This window comes from Erithacus rubecula (assembly GCF_903797595.1).
Source record: "Erithacus rubecula genome assembly, chromosome: 3".
Classification (NCBI taxonomy): domain Eukaryota; kingdom Metazoa; phylum Chordata; class Aves; order Passeriformes; family Muscicapidae; genus Erithacus; species Erithacus rubecula.
This window is the reverse complement of record NC_136689.1, coordinates 35,642,943-35,661,189: the sequence shown is the minus strand read 5'-3', so window position 1 is coordinate 35,661,189 and position 18,247 is coordinate 35,642,943. Positions and strand designations below refer to the sequence as shown.

The window sequence follows — 18,247 nt, the reverse complement described above, 5'->3', positions numbered from 1 at the left end:
AGACTTCCAGCTGCTCTGACCCTCAGGGTCTTTGGACTATCACAAAAGTCTGTCAAACAGACAAGTTATATCTGTATTCAAAATGTTTTTTCAACATGCTTCTAGAATCTAGAAATGTATTGTTTTTCCTATAGTATGAACCAACATTGCCTTTTCTTACTTTCTTTAAGTCTGAATTTTCATGTTCGTAAGTCTCCAGGATCACCAAAACAGAGATCAAATAAAGCAGTCGTGCAGTACTCTCTAATTTAAAACTGGCAGCTGTGGAACATGCTTTGAGTACCACTTCATTGTTTCTCATACGTCTATGGCTTGCCAATCTTTGTCTTTAACATCCCTTGTGCTTGTTATGATGTCTATTGGGAAATCTGGGGTCTGTGCAGAAGTTACTCCTGCTGTTCCTTCCAGGTCCCATGATCCTGGCAGGTTCTCAAGGCTTAGTGAGCTGATTGCTCCTTGGCTAAAGCTCCCTTCCTCTGATCTGCTGGGCAGCACTAGGTGTAGTGATGTCTCTGATGAAGAGCATACTGAAGGAGGAAGTGTCGCTGAAATAGACTGAAGAGGAGTCAGGGTACTGTCTGAACGGGAAGAGGTGCATCTTAAAAACTTCAGATTGTCTTTCTGAATTACCTGATACTGGGAAAGGGAATTTTGAAGGCCTGTTGTATAATAAAGTTCACCATCCATAGAATTTTGCAGGTTGGGTTCAGTCCTTTGGGGACTGCTGCCTACAGAAGACAGACCTGTGTTCCGAATGTCACACAGTGTGTTCCCACGACTGAGTTGTGCTTTGGTGAAAGTGGAGTTCCCATCTCGCACGTGTGAGCAAGGCTGGTGTGCAGTCCAAGCCACTCGAGACTGCAGACTGTCCACTGTGGGACTTCGAGATATGCTGTGCACAGCACAGAATCCTGGAGGCTTCTGGGATGTGAGCAGGTTTTCCAGAAGGTGTATCACATTCTTCATATCCTTACGTAATTGTGAGACTTCTTGACTTAAAGTTGTCATCTGCAATGAAAGGGCAAAATATCACAGCATTTATTCATGCACCATGCTTAAGTAAGCACATACATCCCTCTTTTCTTTCTAGCAATAGCAACTTTGATCTTTGGCACAATGGCTGTACACTAAAGAAATACACTTTGCTACTGTATGTGTGGGAAATTGTCCTTCCAGCCAGTTTAATCCATCTGCTTTCAAACTATTCTCTCTATATAATAAATGGCCATAGGGTCAGAACTGAGATGATTTCTAGATGCAGTATGACATCAATATTTTCTTGATCAATTGTTAGATATTTTAAACCATAAAGCTTTCTTATGAAACAATTTTGTGCTGATGAATTACATAAAAATGAGATTTTGTGAAATCTTGTTTAGAAGTATGTGTGAAATATACTACTGTCTTCATAGTAAAATAAAAGAAATCCATATTCTAAGTTACTGGATGCAAATAGTAGCTATATGAAAATCTTGTGGACTACTAATCAAAACAGAAAAAAAAGGGGGGACACTTGAAACTCTAAAACCCACTGTCTACCTTTAATTATTTAAAAATATAGAATATTGTGAAACAGTTTGGTGGCATGCATTTTTTCTGCATGCTTGAAAGGTACTACCTATAACAGACAGGAATCCATTGCATAGATTTCTCTAGTGTGTGTGAAAAAGGATGAGTCCGATTTTTTATTAGACCTTTTCTCTTGAATGCTGGAATTACTGATAGCATCCATTTGGTTTCAAAAAGTGCATGAAGTCTTTCCTCAACACTGCTGTTTTGGGTGGGGATCAGATTGACAAATTCTGAATTTGTGTTTTAAAGTTGACTGGCATTTCAACATTAATGGGGACATTTTAAGGCCTTTATAAGGATGTCCTGGGCAGTGAAAAGTCTAGCTCAAACATAAAAATAACCCACTCATTATTTCAAAGGGTAGAAATTAAATTTTTCTACATGATAGCTATCAGTCTATTTTAGGTCAAAGCACCATGATTCTAATTAGAGTTTCTAATACTGATGCTACTCTGTTGAAAAAAAGATATGACTGGGCATTCATCTCCAATCCACATGTCAAAAAGTAAAAATGCTAATTCAGGGGGACTTTCTTTGACCTCAAGCAAAACCACCACTGATTAGATGACCTACACAGACTAATTTTCATTGTTCTGGTAGGATAGATCTGAAGAAATCTGCTGGAAATACTCAGGCTGAGTCTGACTGTGTTACTACAGGCACAATAATTATAAAGAAATTCTGAAAAGAAAGTAGGAAGCTCCAATACAGCTCCTATTGATCTATTTATTTTTCTCTGAACTTAGAGGTCAAACCCAACATATTGTTTAATAGTTTTGTAATGATCACACTGCCTCTGGAGAGAAAATCCTTAAAGGGAGAAGACTCTTGAGTGGCAGGTGACAGGATCTCTGTGTCTCTGCAATTCTCTGTCTTTTTGTTGTGCTGTCTAATAATTGAGTCATGGTAGATAGAAAATACCATAGGATCCCCTTCTTCCAGCAGAGATTAAGCTTTGAATACCTGATAACTTCAGTTAATGTGAGAAATTAAAATATGTTGCCAAAGTGTTTTATGAACAGGCTTCTTGTGGGGGTCAGAGCAGCCAGTGAAGGTTCTTGGTACTGTCAGACTTAGGAAAACACAGTGAGATTTCCGAACAAATCAACTTCACATTAAATCCTATATTCTGTTGGACACTAGGAGATGATATTGCAAAACCTCCAAAAGCTTTTTTGGGAAGAATGAAGACAGACAATCAAACTCATGGCTATCCAGATTCAGTGGTTGTCATTTATTTTTAGGATCGTCACTGGCCCCTACACCTAGTGAATACAGCAATGACTTTCTGTGTATAATTTCCCAGCTTGCATCATTTTTTACAGGCTTTCTGCAGGTGTACAAATAGAAATATTGACACTACCTTATGAGTATGTACCTTACCTAAACTATGAATGCTATGTGAAAATATCTGTAATTTTAAAATGTCTTGTTTGGTTTGACCCATGTTTTTGTCTTCTATTTCTCATCACTTATGAGCTTTTTAGAAGTTTAATCATTATTTAACAAGTTTCTTTTGCCAAATCAATAAGCAAATACAGCAAAAATCAATCCCAGAATCAGCACTTGTGACAGCCCTGCATTTCTGTTCATTACAACTGGCCCTAGTGCCCAGACACTCTATTTTTGATATATCAGCTAGCTCATAGAGTGTTGTCTTCTCCTAAACTTGTTCTTGCACCAGCATGGGAATTTACCTGATAAACCCCTATAATGTAAGCTTTAATGGTTTCCAGTAGTATGATAGTCAGAGTAGTTATGCCAAACTGAATTCACCACTACCAGTTAGTAAGATCTGTTTGGACCTATTCTGGATGTCACATACAGAAAAACATATGTAGCTTTCAGAATTTTACAATTACAAGATTAAACTTCAAGTATCTATATCACTATCAATTATCATCTGTCTCTATATTATTGTAGTTCTATACATGCATATCATATTATTAGTGTTCCTATCAATGTTGCATTGTTTTTGCTATTTTTTTATACACTTCAGAGATCCCTGAGCAGATGCAAATAAAAAGGTGCAATGAGGGGCAAAACGTTATCAGTTCTATTAACAATTTCACAGTGTTTGAGAAAGAGCAAAAGAACAGGGATTAAAAGCCAAAGGAATTTTAAGTCTGTGAAAGAGGAATTGCAAGCAGTACAGTTTCCTCCTGAGGAAAAAGGGCTAACTCCTGGCATGCTGGTAAGGCTGCACTCTTTTCAGGAGCTCACTGATTATTGCTAGGCAAAACAGCTACTGGTACAAATGGCTCCTGCTGTGCTAGGCAGACAGCTTTAAAATTATCTCTGAGATCCCAAATATACTTGAAATGCTGCCTTAACACTTCTTGGGACTTGAGAAAGATACTGCAATGTTTCCAGATGTAGAAACTGGGGTTTATACAGATTTAGCTTCAAGTAGCAAGAGATGCTTCTCAAACTGGTTGAAAGTAGTGTGCTGGTGCCTTTCCAGTAGACTATGTTATCAGGAAATGATATATTCAAAATAGAGGTTAAAGTAAAAATTTTAGTAGATGTATTTTGTATTTTCAAATTCCTTTGACAATTTTAGCAGAAAAAGTACCTTTCTTTACTACCAGTATTAAACTGTTGAGCAGTTTGAGTATTTTGTTCCATGTAATTAGGTAGGAATGGTGTGATGTAAGTTGATGATGATGCTTATTGCTTTGTTTAAATGGCTAAACAGATTTCTGTGTTTCTCCATTATATATTCCAATATATGATTTTTTTAAAGAAGTTTTTTATACTGGAATGCCTAGCTCTCATCACTGTTACTGGAAAAATCTGAAACAAGACTTTTTTCTGATTAGAAGCTGATTCTGATTGCACTTGGTTTTCTCTCTCTGTGTTTACTCTCTTTTGAAGTTTGAACTTCAGACCCAGATATCTTCCTGCTATGACTCTTTCTGAACACCTAAAGAAATGAAGATGAATATTGGCTTCTTGAGAAATGGAAACTGCATTTTGACAAAGTGGAGGAACTTTCTGGCTTGCACTGCATATGGCTGCTTCTCTACTCCCTTGCTTGATCTTCCATTGTTCTATTCTGGTTTTTCATTTAGTCAGGGAGATTTTTAGCTAGAATGAATTGCCTTTGAAGGCTCAGATTGACTAACTGCTGGTATTCTTTTTCTTAGTGACTGTGTTTTTGAATGAATGAAACAAGAATTGAGTGGAGACAGACTCTTCACTGATCAGCAGCTCTGTAGCCATTGGTATTATGGTGACAGACGTTTCTGATTTAATGGCTTTAGAAACAAAGCTAGCTGCAGAAGGAAAAAAAAAATTGAGTGCAGCTAATCTGAGTTCAGATTAAATCTATAGGATTTGTGCAATGATATGATGATTCAGTTTCAGTGAAATAAATCCAGGAATCTGGAAGGTTGTGCAATTAGCTTTTGGTAGTTCCAGTGCCCAGTTTGTCTGGGTAAATTAGGATGCCAAGATTATCGCTATTAAACACGTAAGGATAAATGAGAGAAGTATAAAGGACTGGATTATTTAAATATATGCAAGTTAACAGGGCTCCTGTGAAATTTGGTCTAGAAAAGGGGTTCCCAGACTGAAGTTCTAATAATAATAATTTGTGGCTCTTCACTGAGAGTGAGTCTGGCAGGAAGAGGGGAGGCAGAGGAGTATGAGAGGAAAGTTTATTAGAAGTATGGAGCACCTGTCCTACAAGGAAAGGCTAAGAGAATTGGGATTTTTCAGCCTGGAAAAGAGAAGGCTTTGAAATAACCTAATTGAAACCTTCCAGTACCTGAAGGGAGGCTACAAGAAAAGATGGAGAGCATTCATTTACAAGAGTATGTAGTGACAGGTACAAGGGGGAATGGCTTCAAGCTGAAAGACAGTAGGTTTTGTTTAAATATTAAGAAGAAATTCTTTGCAATGAGTGTGGTGAGGTACTGGAACAGATTGCACAGGGAAGCTGTGGGTGCCCAATCCCTCAAGGTGTTCAAGGCCAGGCTGGATGGAGCTCTGAGCTCCATTTAGAGCTAGAGAAAGGTGTCCCTGGTCTAGAGGAAGGTGTCCCTGTGCATGGCTGGGGCGTTGGAACTGGATGATCTTTAGGGACCCTGTCAACCCAAACCACTTCATGATTCTGTGGCTGTTGGATGTGGACTCTGCCTTCAGGTTGGCAAGGAATCAGGATGGTGTCAGCTTAATGCTGGCAATAAAAAAATCAGGTTTGGAAATTACTGTTTCAATGATTTAAAAAACTACCAGGGACAAACTTACTGACAAACTATTGATTGAGAGAAATATGGAAATCCCAGGTGGGAGAGGAAAAGCTGGAAATATATACTGACAGAGGGAAGCCTGAGGTAGTATATATGTATATATATTGGGCAAAAATATTAAGCAACAATTTCTACAAGCATCTGAAGGAATAGTTAAAAGAGAGCAAGCAACATTATGTTTTGTAAGAATAAACCATGGCAAAACTGTAATTCTCTTCTCTAACTGAAAAGTTGTTTTAAAATACAAGAAGAAACTTTAGATGTAATATGCACCTTGTCAGAAGACTTCTGAGATGTTGCTGTCTGACATTCTTCTAGAACTACAAGAATATGTGAAGGGGACATAATTATCAAAAACTGGATTCCTACATATTGAAATTATTTATGACCAATAGTTTGGTATCATCCATGGACATTTTAAGATATTCTTTTTAGCACCCTATCTGTTTTTGTTTAATGTTTATTTTTAATGTCTAAATGGAATTCATGTTCACTTTTAAATATCAGTAATATGAAATCCGAGAAAGATAAATGTTAAACATTACATCTGAAAAGAAAATGTCAGAGGCATGAATATAATATTCTGCCTATGCAGAGTGTTATAGAAAAATGTCTATGGAGTTCTGCTGAATGACACTTGGTGGGCATTAATCATATTCCCAGGATATACAAACAGTGCATTTTCTGTAATTGAACTCTAGAAGGGGATTTTCTTCACAAGGAACTACTAAGGCTACTTGAGATTGTGTCCTTCGTCAGTGACTTGAAAGATGTAACCAAAACAATTCAAGAGAAAATGATACCAATGAAGAGTTTTTAGAAATTGTAATGGGCACAGAAAGTAAAAAAAAAAAAAAAATTGGTTTGCTGGAATAGCATGTTTCCAGAATAAATTGACTTCAGAAGGAGAAAACCAATCAAATTTTTCTTATGATCTTCTAGGTAAAAAAGAAAAATCAATGAACTTATGAATTTGCATACCCACAGGCACTGACATTTAGATGTTGGCAAAATAGATCTCATGAGTACAGGAACATTTTGAAATACCTATTAGAGATTAACTGGACAATTGTCATCGTCTGTCATTGTAATAATATTTTTTATTCAAATTTGAAGTCAGCTTTTGGTGTCCTGTTGATTTATGTACTGCATGGCTGACTCTTGATAATTCCTTTGTCTCAGGTGCTTTTCCACCATGGAAAAGTGAAAGAGACTTCTGCCATGTATGTGCAGTGTGTTTTGTTTAAAAAAATATAATCTAAGCTTTAGAGCATCAACTATTTTTGTTACATTCATCAGCGAATACCTATTAAACTAGCATTAAAAGAAGAAAAAAATTAACTGGAAAGGCTTCTCTACAGCTATCAAAGTATGAGAGTAGAGAGACAAAACAACAAGGTAGAAGTTAATTGGAAATATGAATGTCAGTGCTAAAAGAAAAGATATATTTTTAAAAATCTCAGTAGACAAAGTGTGTTTACTCTGCATGTATTGTTTAGAAAGCTTTTATTATTTCATGCAAGTGATACTTAGTTTTATGTCTTGGCTTTAATTTGAAATTTACATGGCTCAAATCCAAAATGGACAGATTAGTTTTAATAGTTTTCATCATCTATAAATGTCATTAGATCACTTTTTTGCCGCATTTTTCTTGATTGAAAGATGTTTTGCAAATCAAATCATTGGGATAGACTTGCTGCAAAGTAATTTCTCTCATATGATAATATAGTTATGAACTTGTTAAGAAGAACATTTATTTAATTACTCTAAGTCAAGTGAGTTCATTATATGAATTCTCAAGTTGCAAATTGAACTTTTACAGTATATCCCCTGTGTAAAACTGAAAGCCTGATTGGATTCACCGAAGTTTTTTTAGTGGCCTTGATTATAATTTGCATATATTTTTAATATTAAAAATGTTTTTTTTCTGTACTGAGGAGAATGGGATTGATTTTTGGCAGCTGGATTTGAAATACATTTTAAAATAATATGTATAAATTTTATGATTTGGAAAATAAACATAATTGTTTAGGATTATTCCTTTTGTTAGATGAAAGTTAAATATCCCTGTGAATATATTTTCTCTGTTCTGTATAAGTGCCAGATGCTTAGAGTATTTTAAGTACTTGCATTTAAAAAACCTAAAATTAAAAATAGCTGAATTTCCACTAAGTGCTCCAATGTGGAACTAAATAGAAGGCAATTATCTGGCTCAAAACCTGACCCTTTTCATATTTCCTCATGTTTGTTTGTTTTTCAGTTGAATGGGAGAAATGTGAGTACTGTGTTCATTATACTGTTTTAGTAGTGCAATTGTGGGATCTACTAATGTGGCAAAGCATGGAATCAACCCCCAGATTTCTGAAGCTGAGGAAGGCTGCACTGAAGCTGGGTTGCATATGAGGAAACCAGAGGACATGACAAAGCAATCTGAGTTTGTCTTCATGCACTGCATGAGATGTTTTTTTTATCTGAGCTCAAAATACTCATGTTTTTGCATGGAGAATGTGTACATATAATTAGGGGGCAAAATATGACTAAATGTTGGGGTTTTTCTTCCTTATTTTAACTAGTCTGTTTTAAATAATTCAGCTTTGGGTTTTTTCAAGCTGAATAAAAGTGTTTCTCTGCTCTTTTCATACAGTGGCAATCAAATGATAGAGAGTTAAAAGCCTAACAGGATACAGGCAATGGGACAGTGATAGGCAGGTGCTTTAATCTAGATCTCTTGGCCATCTGTACACCTCAGAAAATCTGCTTAGCGGTTTCATAATTTATATTTTGTGGGCTCCTTAGTAGTTATCTATGATTGCATCAGGTAAATGGTGCCTCTCAAAATATTCTCAGTGTTCATATACACTCCTTGATCAGGCTTTGCAGACAAATGCCTTGGAAAGATCAGGTCAGGTGTACAGATCTCTTCAAAGGAAGGACACAGACTTGTAAGGCAGAATACTCTTCCTGAATTCTTGCTCTTCCTAGTTTGGAGCAGGTCTTTGAATCAAGGTTTCCCCAGCTCTGAAAATGTATAATGCTGATAGATACTCACTGACCTAATCTTGAAACTATTGCTTAAATAATTCTGTTTTTACTAGAACAAGAACCTGAACCTTAGCTGTCACCTGCCATATACAGAGCTATAATGAATGCCATGCCTGTTTTATTCAGTGATTATTTATTCTAAGTGGAAGTGACCAACGTGGTAGGAGATAAAGTAGTCCTATTCTACTCTACTTTGCAGTACTGAACTGGAAGGAAATTGCTGTATCAGCTTGAGTCTCATTCAGGCTCAATGAGCAGTGAAGTTAGGTGAAGAAAGTGGTTAATTGGCTGAGCAGCCAAACCATGGAGCTGTACAACAGCAATTAGGGGTGTGTTCAAGTTTGTCTTACACTATGCTGACTCTGGAGACTACTCTCCTTATATGAAATCTGTGAATTCATTTATTACTAAAGTTAACAAATCTGAAAAGTAAAACCAAGGCACTCTCTTAGGTAAATTAAAGGGCCTTTGGATTAGGTAATGAATGCCATATACCTAAAATACTGCCAAGAGCTCGGGAATATTTCTCAACTAGATATAGCTAATTTTGTAGTTTTTTTCTGGGGTAACATTTTGGTTTGCTAACAAGAGGCTGTATTGAAAGTCTGAATGGAAGGACACATGTCTTTTTTTCTTCCCATGAACAGATGAAATGTTTCCAAGCTAACTAGTGAATGCTTGTAATATGATTGCCTTTCATGAAAGCAGTTATTTTTGTATTTGTTGATTGATTTCTGATCTCCACTGGAAAATGTATTAATAACAGCAGTGTTTACTGCTGCTGGCTACTTGTGACCTGTTTTCTCATATTTTCTTTAGCAGGAGGAGACTGCATATCTTTAATAGAGAACTTTGTTTCTGACTCTGCTGGTATTTTAGCTACTGCTAGTAGTCTGCTGTAGCACCAGTGATAAATTCCCATTACTGGTCATCATCAAATGATGGAATGATAAAAGCACTGGGTCTACAAATATTCTGTATTTGATACAACAACAAAAAACCCCAAGCAGCAGCTACTGTGGATAGACAAGGCTACCCAGAGGCTCATTTGGGTAAGCACCAACTCCATAATATCACTTCAGAAACTCCAGCTGGGACATGCTGAGTACATGTAGAATATGCAATTTAGCAGCCTTTTAGTCATGCAGTCTTTACAATGTAAATTTTGATCCATGGAAGGACTTGGAGGATACCCATCCATCTCTGGGATTTGAGCCCACAATATTACCTATGAAATCTAAATCTAGTCCTACTGCCTGTGTTATGTTAATTTGAACAAACAAATTGCATAGCATTTTGTTCAGATAGTATTGTTAGGGCAAAATTAAAATTGTATTATGACCTTGAATACATGAAGTTTTTTTTTTTTCCTTTTGATGAACATATTGCCCTGCTCCAAGATTTATCACTTTTCACCAGAAAAGCAATGAGAAGCCCAGTACTGTTCCAGTTGAAATGTTTGTTTAATCCACAAGATGCCTGCCTTGGAACATCTGTCACCATGATATATTTTCCAATTGCCTCTTGCAGATAGCCACATAATACATCCTCCTATTTTAAGAATCACTGTCCTCAAAAGGGATGAATCAATATGACTTGTGTGTTTCAAAAGCATTACATAGGGTATATAATTTTCTGTCATGATGTTGGTGTCAGTGAACATCTTGAAGATTTTTTTTCTTTAGTTCTTTGACCAAGTCCTATAAAAACCCATAGTTTTTCATGACCCATTGCCAATGGGTCATGAGACTTTTGTCTGAGCTCTGCAATTTGACACACAAATGAGATGATGCATCCATAGTAACTAACAAACCATGCATGCAGTCTTAGCCCAGGATATTTAAGTTATCTAACCTAGTTAAGCTGACTCAGGATGAAAGATGAAAATTATTTCAAGGAACTAATAACTAGATTACATGTACACAATACAGAAGGAAAAATAAAAATAAAACTTGGTATTTCTGGTTATCAAAGGCTCAGGGAAGAAGTGAAACCGTGTGGTGGGACTTATTTAAATGTTTCCTTGGATGGAAGTATAAGGAATTGTTTCTAATCTTTTCACATTGAAAGACAGAATAGGCTGGGAACAGATTTTGGTCTCATTAATGGTGAAGTTAGTCTGATGATTTAATCTTGCTTGCTAAAGTACTGCCAGGGCTGCATAAATGAAACAGTTTTGCCACAGAACATCTCCTTAGTGTTGGATTGATAGCTGATTACAGGTTTGAAGTTATTAAAGGGGAGGAATAGAAAGTGCCACTCAACACTATTGGCCCTGCATTCCTCAGGTCATATTGCTTGAGCAGGAAGCGATGATTTTCTCTTTCATTCTAAGTAGAACACAGGTAAGGTGGTTTGAATCATTTAATGTAAATTTGAACATTAATAGTTTTGCATTTCTTTCAAGGAAATTCTCTAAAAGCACAGCACACATCAAAACAATAAAAACTGGGAAAGGGAACTTGGAGAAATAATGAGAGGAATGAGACAAAGAGAGGCATACCCAGAAGAGACTAAATCCTAAGAAAATCAGATACACTAACCTAACTTTGGTTTTAGCCCAGCATGTGATACAAACTTTTATGTAGGTTTCATGTAGAAAATGAATCTGAGAATGTGTTAAAAACCCCAAAGTGCCCTGCATGCAGGAACCTCATCCAGTGGTGTAAACTCATTTCTAACACATTTATCATATTCCTGAGTTTTGTGAGTTCTCTCCAGCATTCCTTGAATCATTGTTAATATCCTTCAACCCCCACAAAATCTTGTTACCTCATTATTAAGCTTGCTGATCTGCTGTTTGGTCTCTTCTGCTTTGATAACGAGCACAGCAGCACCAATTTCAGCCTCTGAAAATAATTCAAATTCATGTAAATGAGAAGAGTATAATCACTTGGAAATGATAATACTATTTTTGCACTTAACAAATGCTTTGAATTTAAACCTGTTTTCCAGTTGGCTAGAGTGAAAATTAAACCATGTGTTTAATGTTCATTGTATAATGTTTGAGAGAAGTCCAATTAATAAAGTCCATACTGTTCTCTTCACTCTGGACCTAAAAGGAATGAAAATGACAACCCTGGTGCCATCCATGTGATAGCTTGACACTTTTAAAAAGTCATAAATATGACTAAACTTTAATTCTTATTTTCCTGTTTGGCTTTAAGAGAAACAGTATATGTCCTAGTTGCCCCCATGATAAAAGTCCCCCCATGTGGGGACTTTTAGAAATAAAAAGAGGGAATATTGGAAACAGTCCCTCTGTCTCTCTCTTTTTTTTGTGTGTTTAATTTTTTTTTTTGGATTTTTTCTTTTTTTTTTTTGGTTTGGGTTTTTTTGGTTTTGTTTTTTGTTTTTTTTTGGTTGTTGTTTTCTTTGTTTGGTTCTTTTTGCTGCTGTTATTGAGGGTTTTTTCTTATTTATGGCTTGTATTTTTTTCAGTTTGTTATTAAAATGCTTTTATGTTTTGTGTATGTTCGATTTTGCCCTTGTGTTTAGTACCTTCCATGACCAAAGGTTTGGGAGGGTGAGGCAGATTCTGCAATTCTTCTGGTAAAGCAGAATGCATGAAAAACCATTTCCCTCCACAAGCTATTTTATCATGACCATCTGTTAGCCGGAAAGCAAAAAATTACCTTTGGGACCTTGTTGTATTTTTTTACAATTGTGGCACTGAAATGGTGCTGAGAATACAAATATATGTTTAATCGATTTATACCACAAGTGAGGATCAAAGAAATAAAGGGGAACAAAAAGCAGTTATGAAAACTGTTTTCCCTAAAAAGTGATTTTCCCAGGCAATGCTGACCTCCAGTTGTAGGAGATAACCTGGATTCAGGTCTGAGCTGATCAGAGCTGAAGTCAAAGGTTTGGCTTTCTTCGTTACGGTTTCCATCCTCAATCCCATCGACAATTCTGTTCAGAAAAATTAGAATAATGGAATAGTTTCATAAACATCATGTTCATAATTATGTTGTAAGAATTACTCCTAAAGGGCACATTTTTAAACAATGGTAAATTTTTCACAGCATTAAGTTTAGAGAAAAGCAGAACCTATTATATTGGCATAATTTCTTGTGAGTCACTAAAAATTAAAATTACTGATAATGGAAGGAAGGTGAAGCCAAATATAATTAACTGAAGTATAAATAATTATCATTACTTTTGCAGCATAGTCTGGGCCCAATCCAAAATTACATGGACTAGAGTTTGCTTTTTATATCTCCAGTAATCTGTTGCTGTTCTTTTTTCTGTATGACCAGAAGAGGCTTCACTATGCTCTTGTGCTCTCTGCACATAATCAGGCTCTTATATCAGGTTTACTGAGGCAGAGCCTAAGCCTGAACATAATATATTTATGAAAACATCTCTGTCACCTTCAGTCAAAAGTGTCATTTCCATGCAAATAGCTATTCTAAATTTCTTTAAAATGAACTACCTTAGGCAGGGCAATCTTGTTTGCTAATTCCATATAGGGAGATGTGCAGACCAGTCTGCAGTGCCACAGTTACATTAATAATGGTATTGCATATGACTACTAGAAAAGGTATTTTTGCCAGTTATTTCTACCCATGCACAGCATTTATCTCTAATTTGCAGTGTCAAGAAAGCCAAAGGAAAAAAAAAGGCAGCAATATTTTATATAAGAATCATGTTCTGCATGCAAAGAATAGAAAACAGGTATTAGAAGAATCAATACACAGTATTAAAATATATAATTATGAATATTTTCTGTTCTCAATTAAAATAAATTGTGCTATAAAGAGAACTATTTTAAAGTCAATGAAAGATAATCATATAACTGCCATACAACTGATAAAACATCAATTTCTTGTTCTGTCCAGAAACAAGCCTCCTATTCTGCTTTACAGCAGACAGATGAGTTAAATGCTAATCTGGAAGGGCTAAAGTTTTTAGTCTCTCAGTTACTGAGGATAAATTTGTGATGATGCAAATTAGAATTTTCATCTAATAAGGATATTTTCAGGAAAACTTCTTGATCGGAAATGCCTGGAGAAAGAAAGAACAAACAACACAGATACAGCAACAATATATCTGTGATGTATTGGACTTGAAAGAACCACCTAACTCAGGTCTCTGCATGCACACCATGTGCTCTCATCCTTTTTGTTCTTTGTGTGGGTTTAGATCCCCATGCCATGTCTGAGAGTTCGTGATGCCAGTTGGATGTTACTAGACTTGACTCTAATCTTAATCAGTTGAAGAGGAGACTCAAATGTGGTGCTTGAGCAGCCCTGGCTATACTGCTATCTGCAGCTGAAAACCAGAATGATTACTTGATTTGAAATTTGCTATAAAACCTGTTTAATGTCATTTGGCCTCACTGGTTCAAAAGGCAAATTTTAAACACCAGTATCACCTTGGTAGAGGTTTCTAATTAAATAAAATGCTAACATTTTAACTGCCTTTAAAGCACACAGGAGAAAGCTTACTCAGATGTGACTTGGAATTTATAGATGTTACATTCTTTATAGTGTTTAAAGATTCAGACTGAAAGGAAATTATATTAGTAAAAACACCTAGTTGTGGAGTGCCAGGCTTTTATGTAGGAAATACATAATGTGCAATATGCTTATTCATATACAAGGAACTGGCTGGGGAACTACATAATCTAGTAAATTGAAAACATGAGGAGACAAAGGCAATTGTTAAGCCTCACCCCTCTCTGCATCAGCTATTTTACAGCCCCAAATTTTCTCCTGAAGACAGAAAACTCCATTCCTGGGAGCCAAAAAAGTCAGAAAAGTCAGCTGCTTAAGGCTAGAGAGCATGTGGGTCTGAGGAGATTCAATTACATAAATGCCTCCTCCTAGGGCTGCCTTTATTATCACTTACATTTTCTTCCTTTTGGTGCTCATCCACTTCATAGGCAGTACCTAAAAAGTAATTGGGAAGACCAGGGCTCTATTCTAGTAACTACAATTCTAGCTCTATTTCTTGCTCCAAGAGCTCTTTAAAAATTTCACCCAGTCTCTGGGCTTTATTGCTTTCTCTGTGGGGTACAAAGAAAGAACCTGAAGCACCTGTAAAGAATTCTCTAGTTAGTTTCCTCTAGGAAACACCCACAGCAGAAGTTTCTTAAGAAACTTTGGTTACACACCTCAGAACAGCACTGACTGGATATTTCAACCAGAGTCTTGTTTTGACCTTGCCTTCCCTTGCCAACACCAAATATAAATGAGGATTTTAATTTAGGTCCTATTTTCTCCTTAATGGAAACACTTCAGGCTACTTTTTAAAGTGGTATTAACTCATCAGTTTAAATATAATAATATAAACTCCTTCTAGGAGATAACATGAAAATATTTTGTCTGGAAAAATGGAGGCTGAAAAACATACATCTTGGGCCATTTTCCAGGCTATTAACGTGATTAGTCTGTAGTTATAAAATTATGTGGAAATAATATGTGTAAACATTCTTTTTTCATGTTTCCTTTTGCAGCCTTGGGTGCCAATGTCTGGCTGCATAACTTCAGAGCAATAATGAGCATGACTACATTTCAGCAGAAAATATAAAAAGCAATTTTTCCCTGAATTACCACTTCTTATGTGAATGATAATGACCTTTACTCATAGCTGACTGAACCAAATTCATATGAGATCTAGGAAGAAAATGCGAAAGTATCACATAGTGCTATGGCTTATTTGGTATAGTGGTGTTTTGTCAAAGGTTGGACTCTATCTTGGAGGTATTTTCCAACCTAAATGATTCTGTGATTTCTATGAGTTTATGAGAAAACTAAACTTGTTTTGTGTCCTGTTGCTATTTGAAATGTGTCTTTACCAATGAAATATATGATGTGATGGAAAGGGTTCTATATAACCTTCCATGTCCTTTTTATGATTACATCTCTAGGGACTGGTGCTTTGACAAACAAATATTGTTCAAATATTGTGTCTACTTCACATTTACAATGGCAAGTTCCTGAAACTTCCACTCTGCCTCTAATGAATAAAGGAAGTGTTTGAACATGTAAAGCACTTCAATTTATAGAAGACAAAACTTGAACTGGAGGATGAACTACTGTATCTCCTTGTATGCATGCTTGTGATTTCTCTAAAGAACTGGTCCTAAAAATAGAATTGCACTGCAGCAATTTAGGAACAAATTACATAAATCACTTGTAAGTAGCATACAAATAAAAAATTGAACTATTTTAAATTGTGCACTAGTAATACCTCAATAAACTGTTATACAATGCTTCTTTATGTCAAGAGACACAGCAAAACAAATGCTGGACTCTGTATTTAATATATGTATGACTTCCATTATCAGATTTCCTCTCTCTAATGAAAAAAAACCCCTCTAAATACTTTCCAAAATTGCTAGGCAATTGTTTTCCATTATAATTCTCTGCTCCAATAATATTTTGTATTTTCATGGCTATGCTATAATTTCATCTACTTGCTTTCTAAATTTTTGTATCTCTGATGAACTCAGAATATTTTGTAGTACTATTGTTGGAATGAATATTATAGACAAAATGATATCATAAGGCCAGACTGTTTAAATAGCCATTTTTGCACTTGCTCATTTTTTTTAAGTGCCCTTTTTATGGGTAAAAATACTTTAGTTTGCAATAAAGTTCTAAAGTAATAATATTCTGCATGGTGTGGAATGGTTCCTACAATAATGTGGGATGAACAGAAGTATAAGCTATTAAATAATGAATCTTATAGTGTCAAAATAATTATATTTTTAATAGGAGTTACATGGTAGAGAAGAAAATGACCATTCATGACTATTACCTTGGGCTCAGGTCTGGTGGGGCACTGCTGGTCAGTGCTGACAGGTACAGTTTAAGGTTTTTCTCCTTCCTTTTGGAGTAGTAATGGAGCTCTGTTTCATGTTTGGCTCTTGAGGGGTTTGAACTGCAAGCTCGGATGGGGGAATGGAAGGGCACAGTTCCTGAGGCCAGCTGCTTCAAGTTTCTCCCAAGGTGGCTTTTACTGATTGAACTCCTCTTCTGAGAGCTGTTTGTGCTTCGTGTATCAATTGGTGAAAGGGTGCTGCTTTCTTCTTCTCCTCCCTCCTCTTCCTCATCTTCATCTTCCACAATTGAAGGGAGTCTCTTCTTTATATTTCCATTTCCCTTAAGCTCTGTCTAAAATAACAAGTAGCACATACTAGTGTAAAATTCAGAGCCTGATGCTGCAGAAACACATTTTTTCTGGTGTTCATTCTAGAAAAAGCCCAGACCTAACACAGCTTTCATTTCTCATTAAGGAGAGCTCTTCTGGAACTCATCCATAGCCTCAACTATGGCTATATGTGCAGACACAAGAAAAATACAAGCAAATTTAAAAAGGTCACTTGTGACAGGGTCAGCAAACTCACTGCAATATGTTTTGTTATCAAGAAAGAGTACACAACTAGTTCTTACAAACTATTTGCCATATGTGCACTTGAGAAGATTAATTTTGTTTAGCTGAGGCATTATTTCTTGAATGTTATGCTACCAGAATCTTGGTGGGCCACAAAAAAGATCTGAGGCTGGTAATTCAAATAAAACCGCTTTTCCACATGAAGCCTTTTATGATGCATAAATAACATTTACACGAGCTCAGCTCAAGCCCAATGGTTTCTATGCCCTTCTTAATTTTTGTAACTGAATTGCCAGGATGGTAGGCAGACTTTTCATATCACTCAAAGTCCCTTTAATGCACCAATAGTGTGACAGTTTCGACTTCAGAACTGAGTCACCAGAAAACAGAGCTACATCTGGTTTGGAAAAAATTGCCATTTAGATGCCTGATGTTGGAAGCATGAAAATTTAGAGGCAATGTAGACCTGGAGCTCTGTAATTTATGTACTAACTAAAGCACAATGTAGGAGATCAATGTTATTTTTTCGTGGTAACAAAGTATGCTGATCATGAGTGCTGACACATGCCAACATCGACAGGATCAGACCATAACTCAGAAATAGTTCCATTTATTCCCATGGTACAATTTACTGTATTGGTAGTAGGTGAATGGCCTAAGGTAGAGTCAGGTTCCAGGTCAAATTAACAAACCAAATGCAACTTCATGGTTTCAAAGGGAGTTGTTGTTTTTAATTTATTTATTTTGTTTTACAGGCTTTAACCAAGCTTTAATCAAGCTTGATTAAGGCACTGTTAGCTTTAGATAGAAAACCTCAGATGACCCTGCATAGTCAGATTGGCTGGGTGGAAATACAGATTTGGGGAATTTATCCAAGTATTCTAAGCCCCTATTAGCATCTGTCTAAATGGTTTGCAGCATAGATTTAATTTTGCTGTGTGTTCCAGCACACTTTCATTGAATGTATGTTTTTCTCTTGGTAAATGTTGACAAATTTAGTGAACTGGGACCTTTTCCTTTGAGGTATATAA

The 18,247-nt window shown here is 36.1% G+C and overlaps 1 protein-coding gene across 1 annotated transcript in view; it reads right to left on the bottom strand.

Annotated features, from left to right (window-relative positions):
* Positions 1 to 297: 297 nt before the first annotated feature.
* KCNH8 (potassium voltage-gated channel subfamily H member 8) overlaps positions 298 to 18,247 on the bottom strand; it is a gene marked incomplete at both ends in the record, with an annotated part of 170,818 nt that continues 152,868 nt past the window's right edge. Inside the window, 4 exons of the mRNA XM_079302228.1 lie at positions 298 to 1,008; positions 11,643 to 11,719; positions 12,679 to 12,785; positions 16,641 to 16,996. Of these exons, the coding sequence (XP_079158354.1) occupies positions 298 to 1,008; positions 11,643 to 11,719; positions 12,679 to 12,785; positions 16,641 to 16,996 (1,251 nt within the window). The remainder of the gene's footprint in view (positions 1,009 to 11,642; positions 11,720 to 12,678; positions 12,786 to 16,640; positions 16,997 to 18,247) is intronic.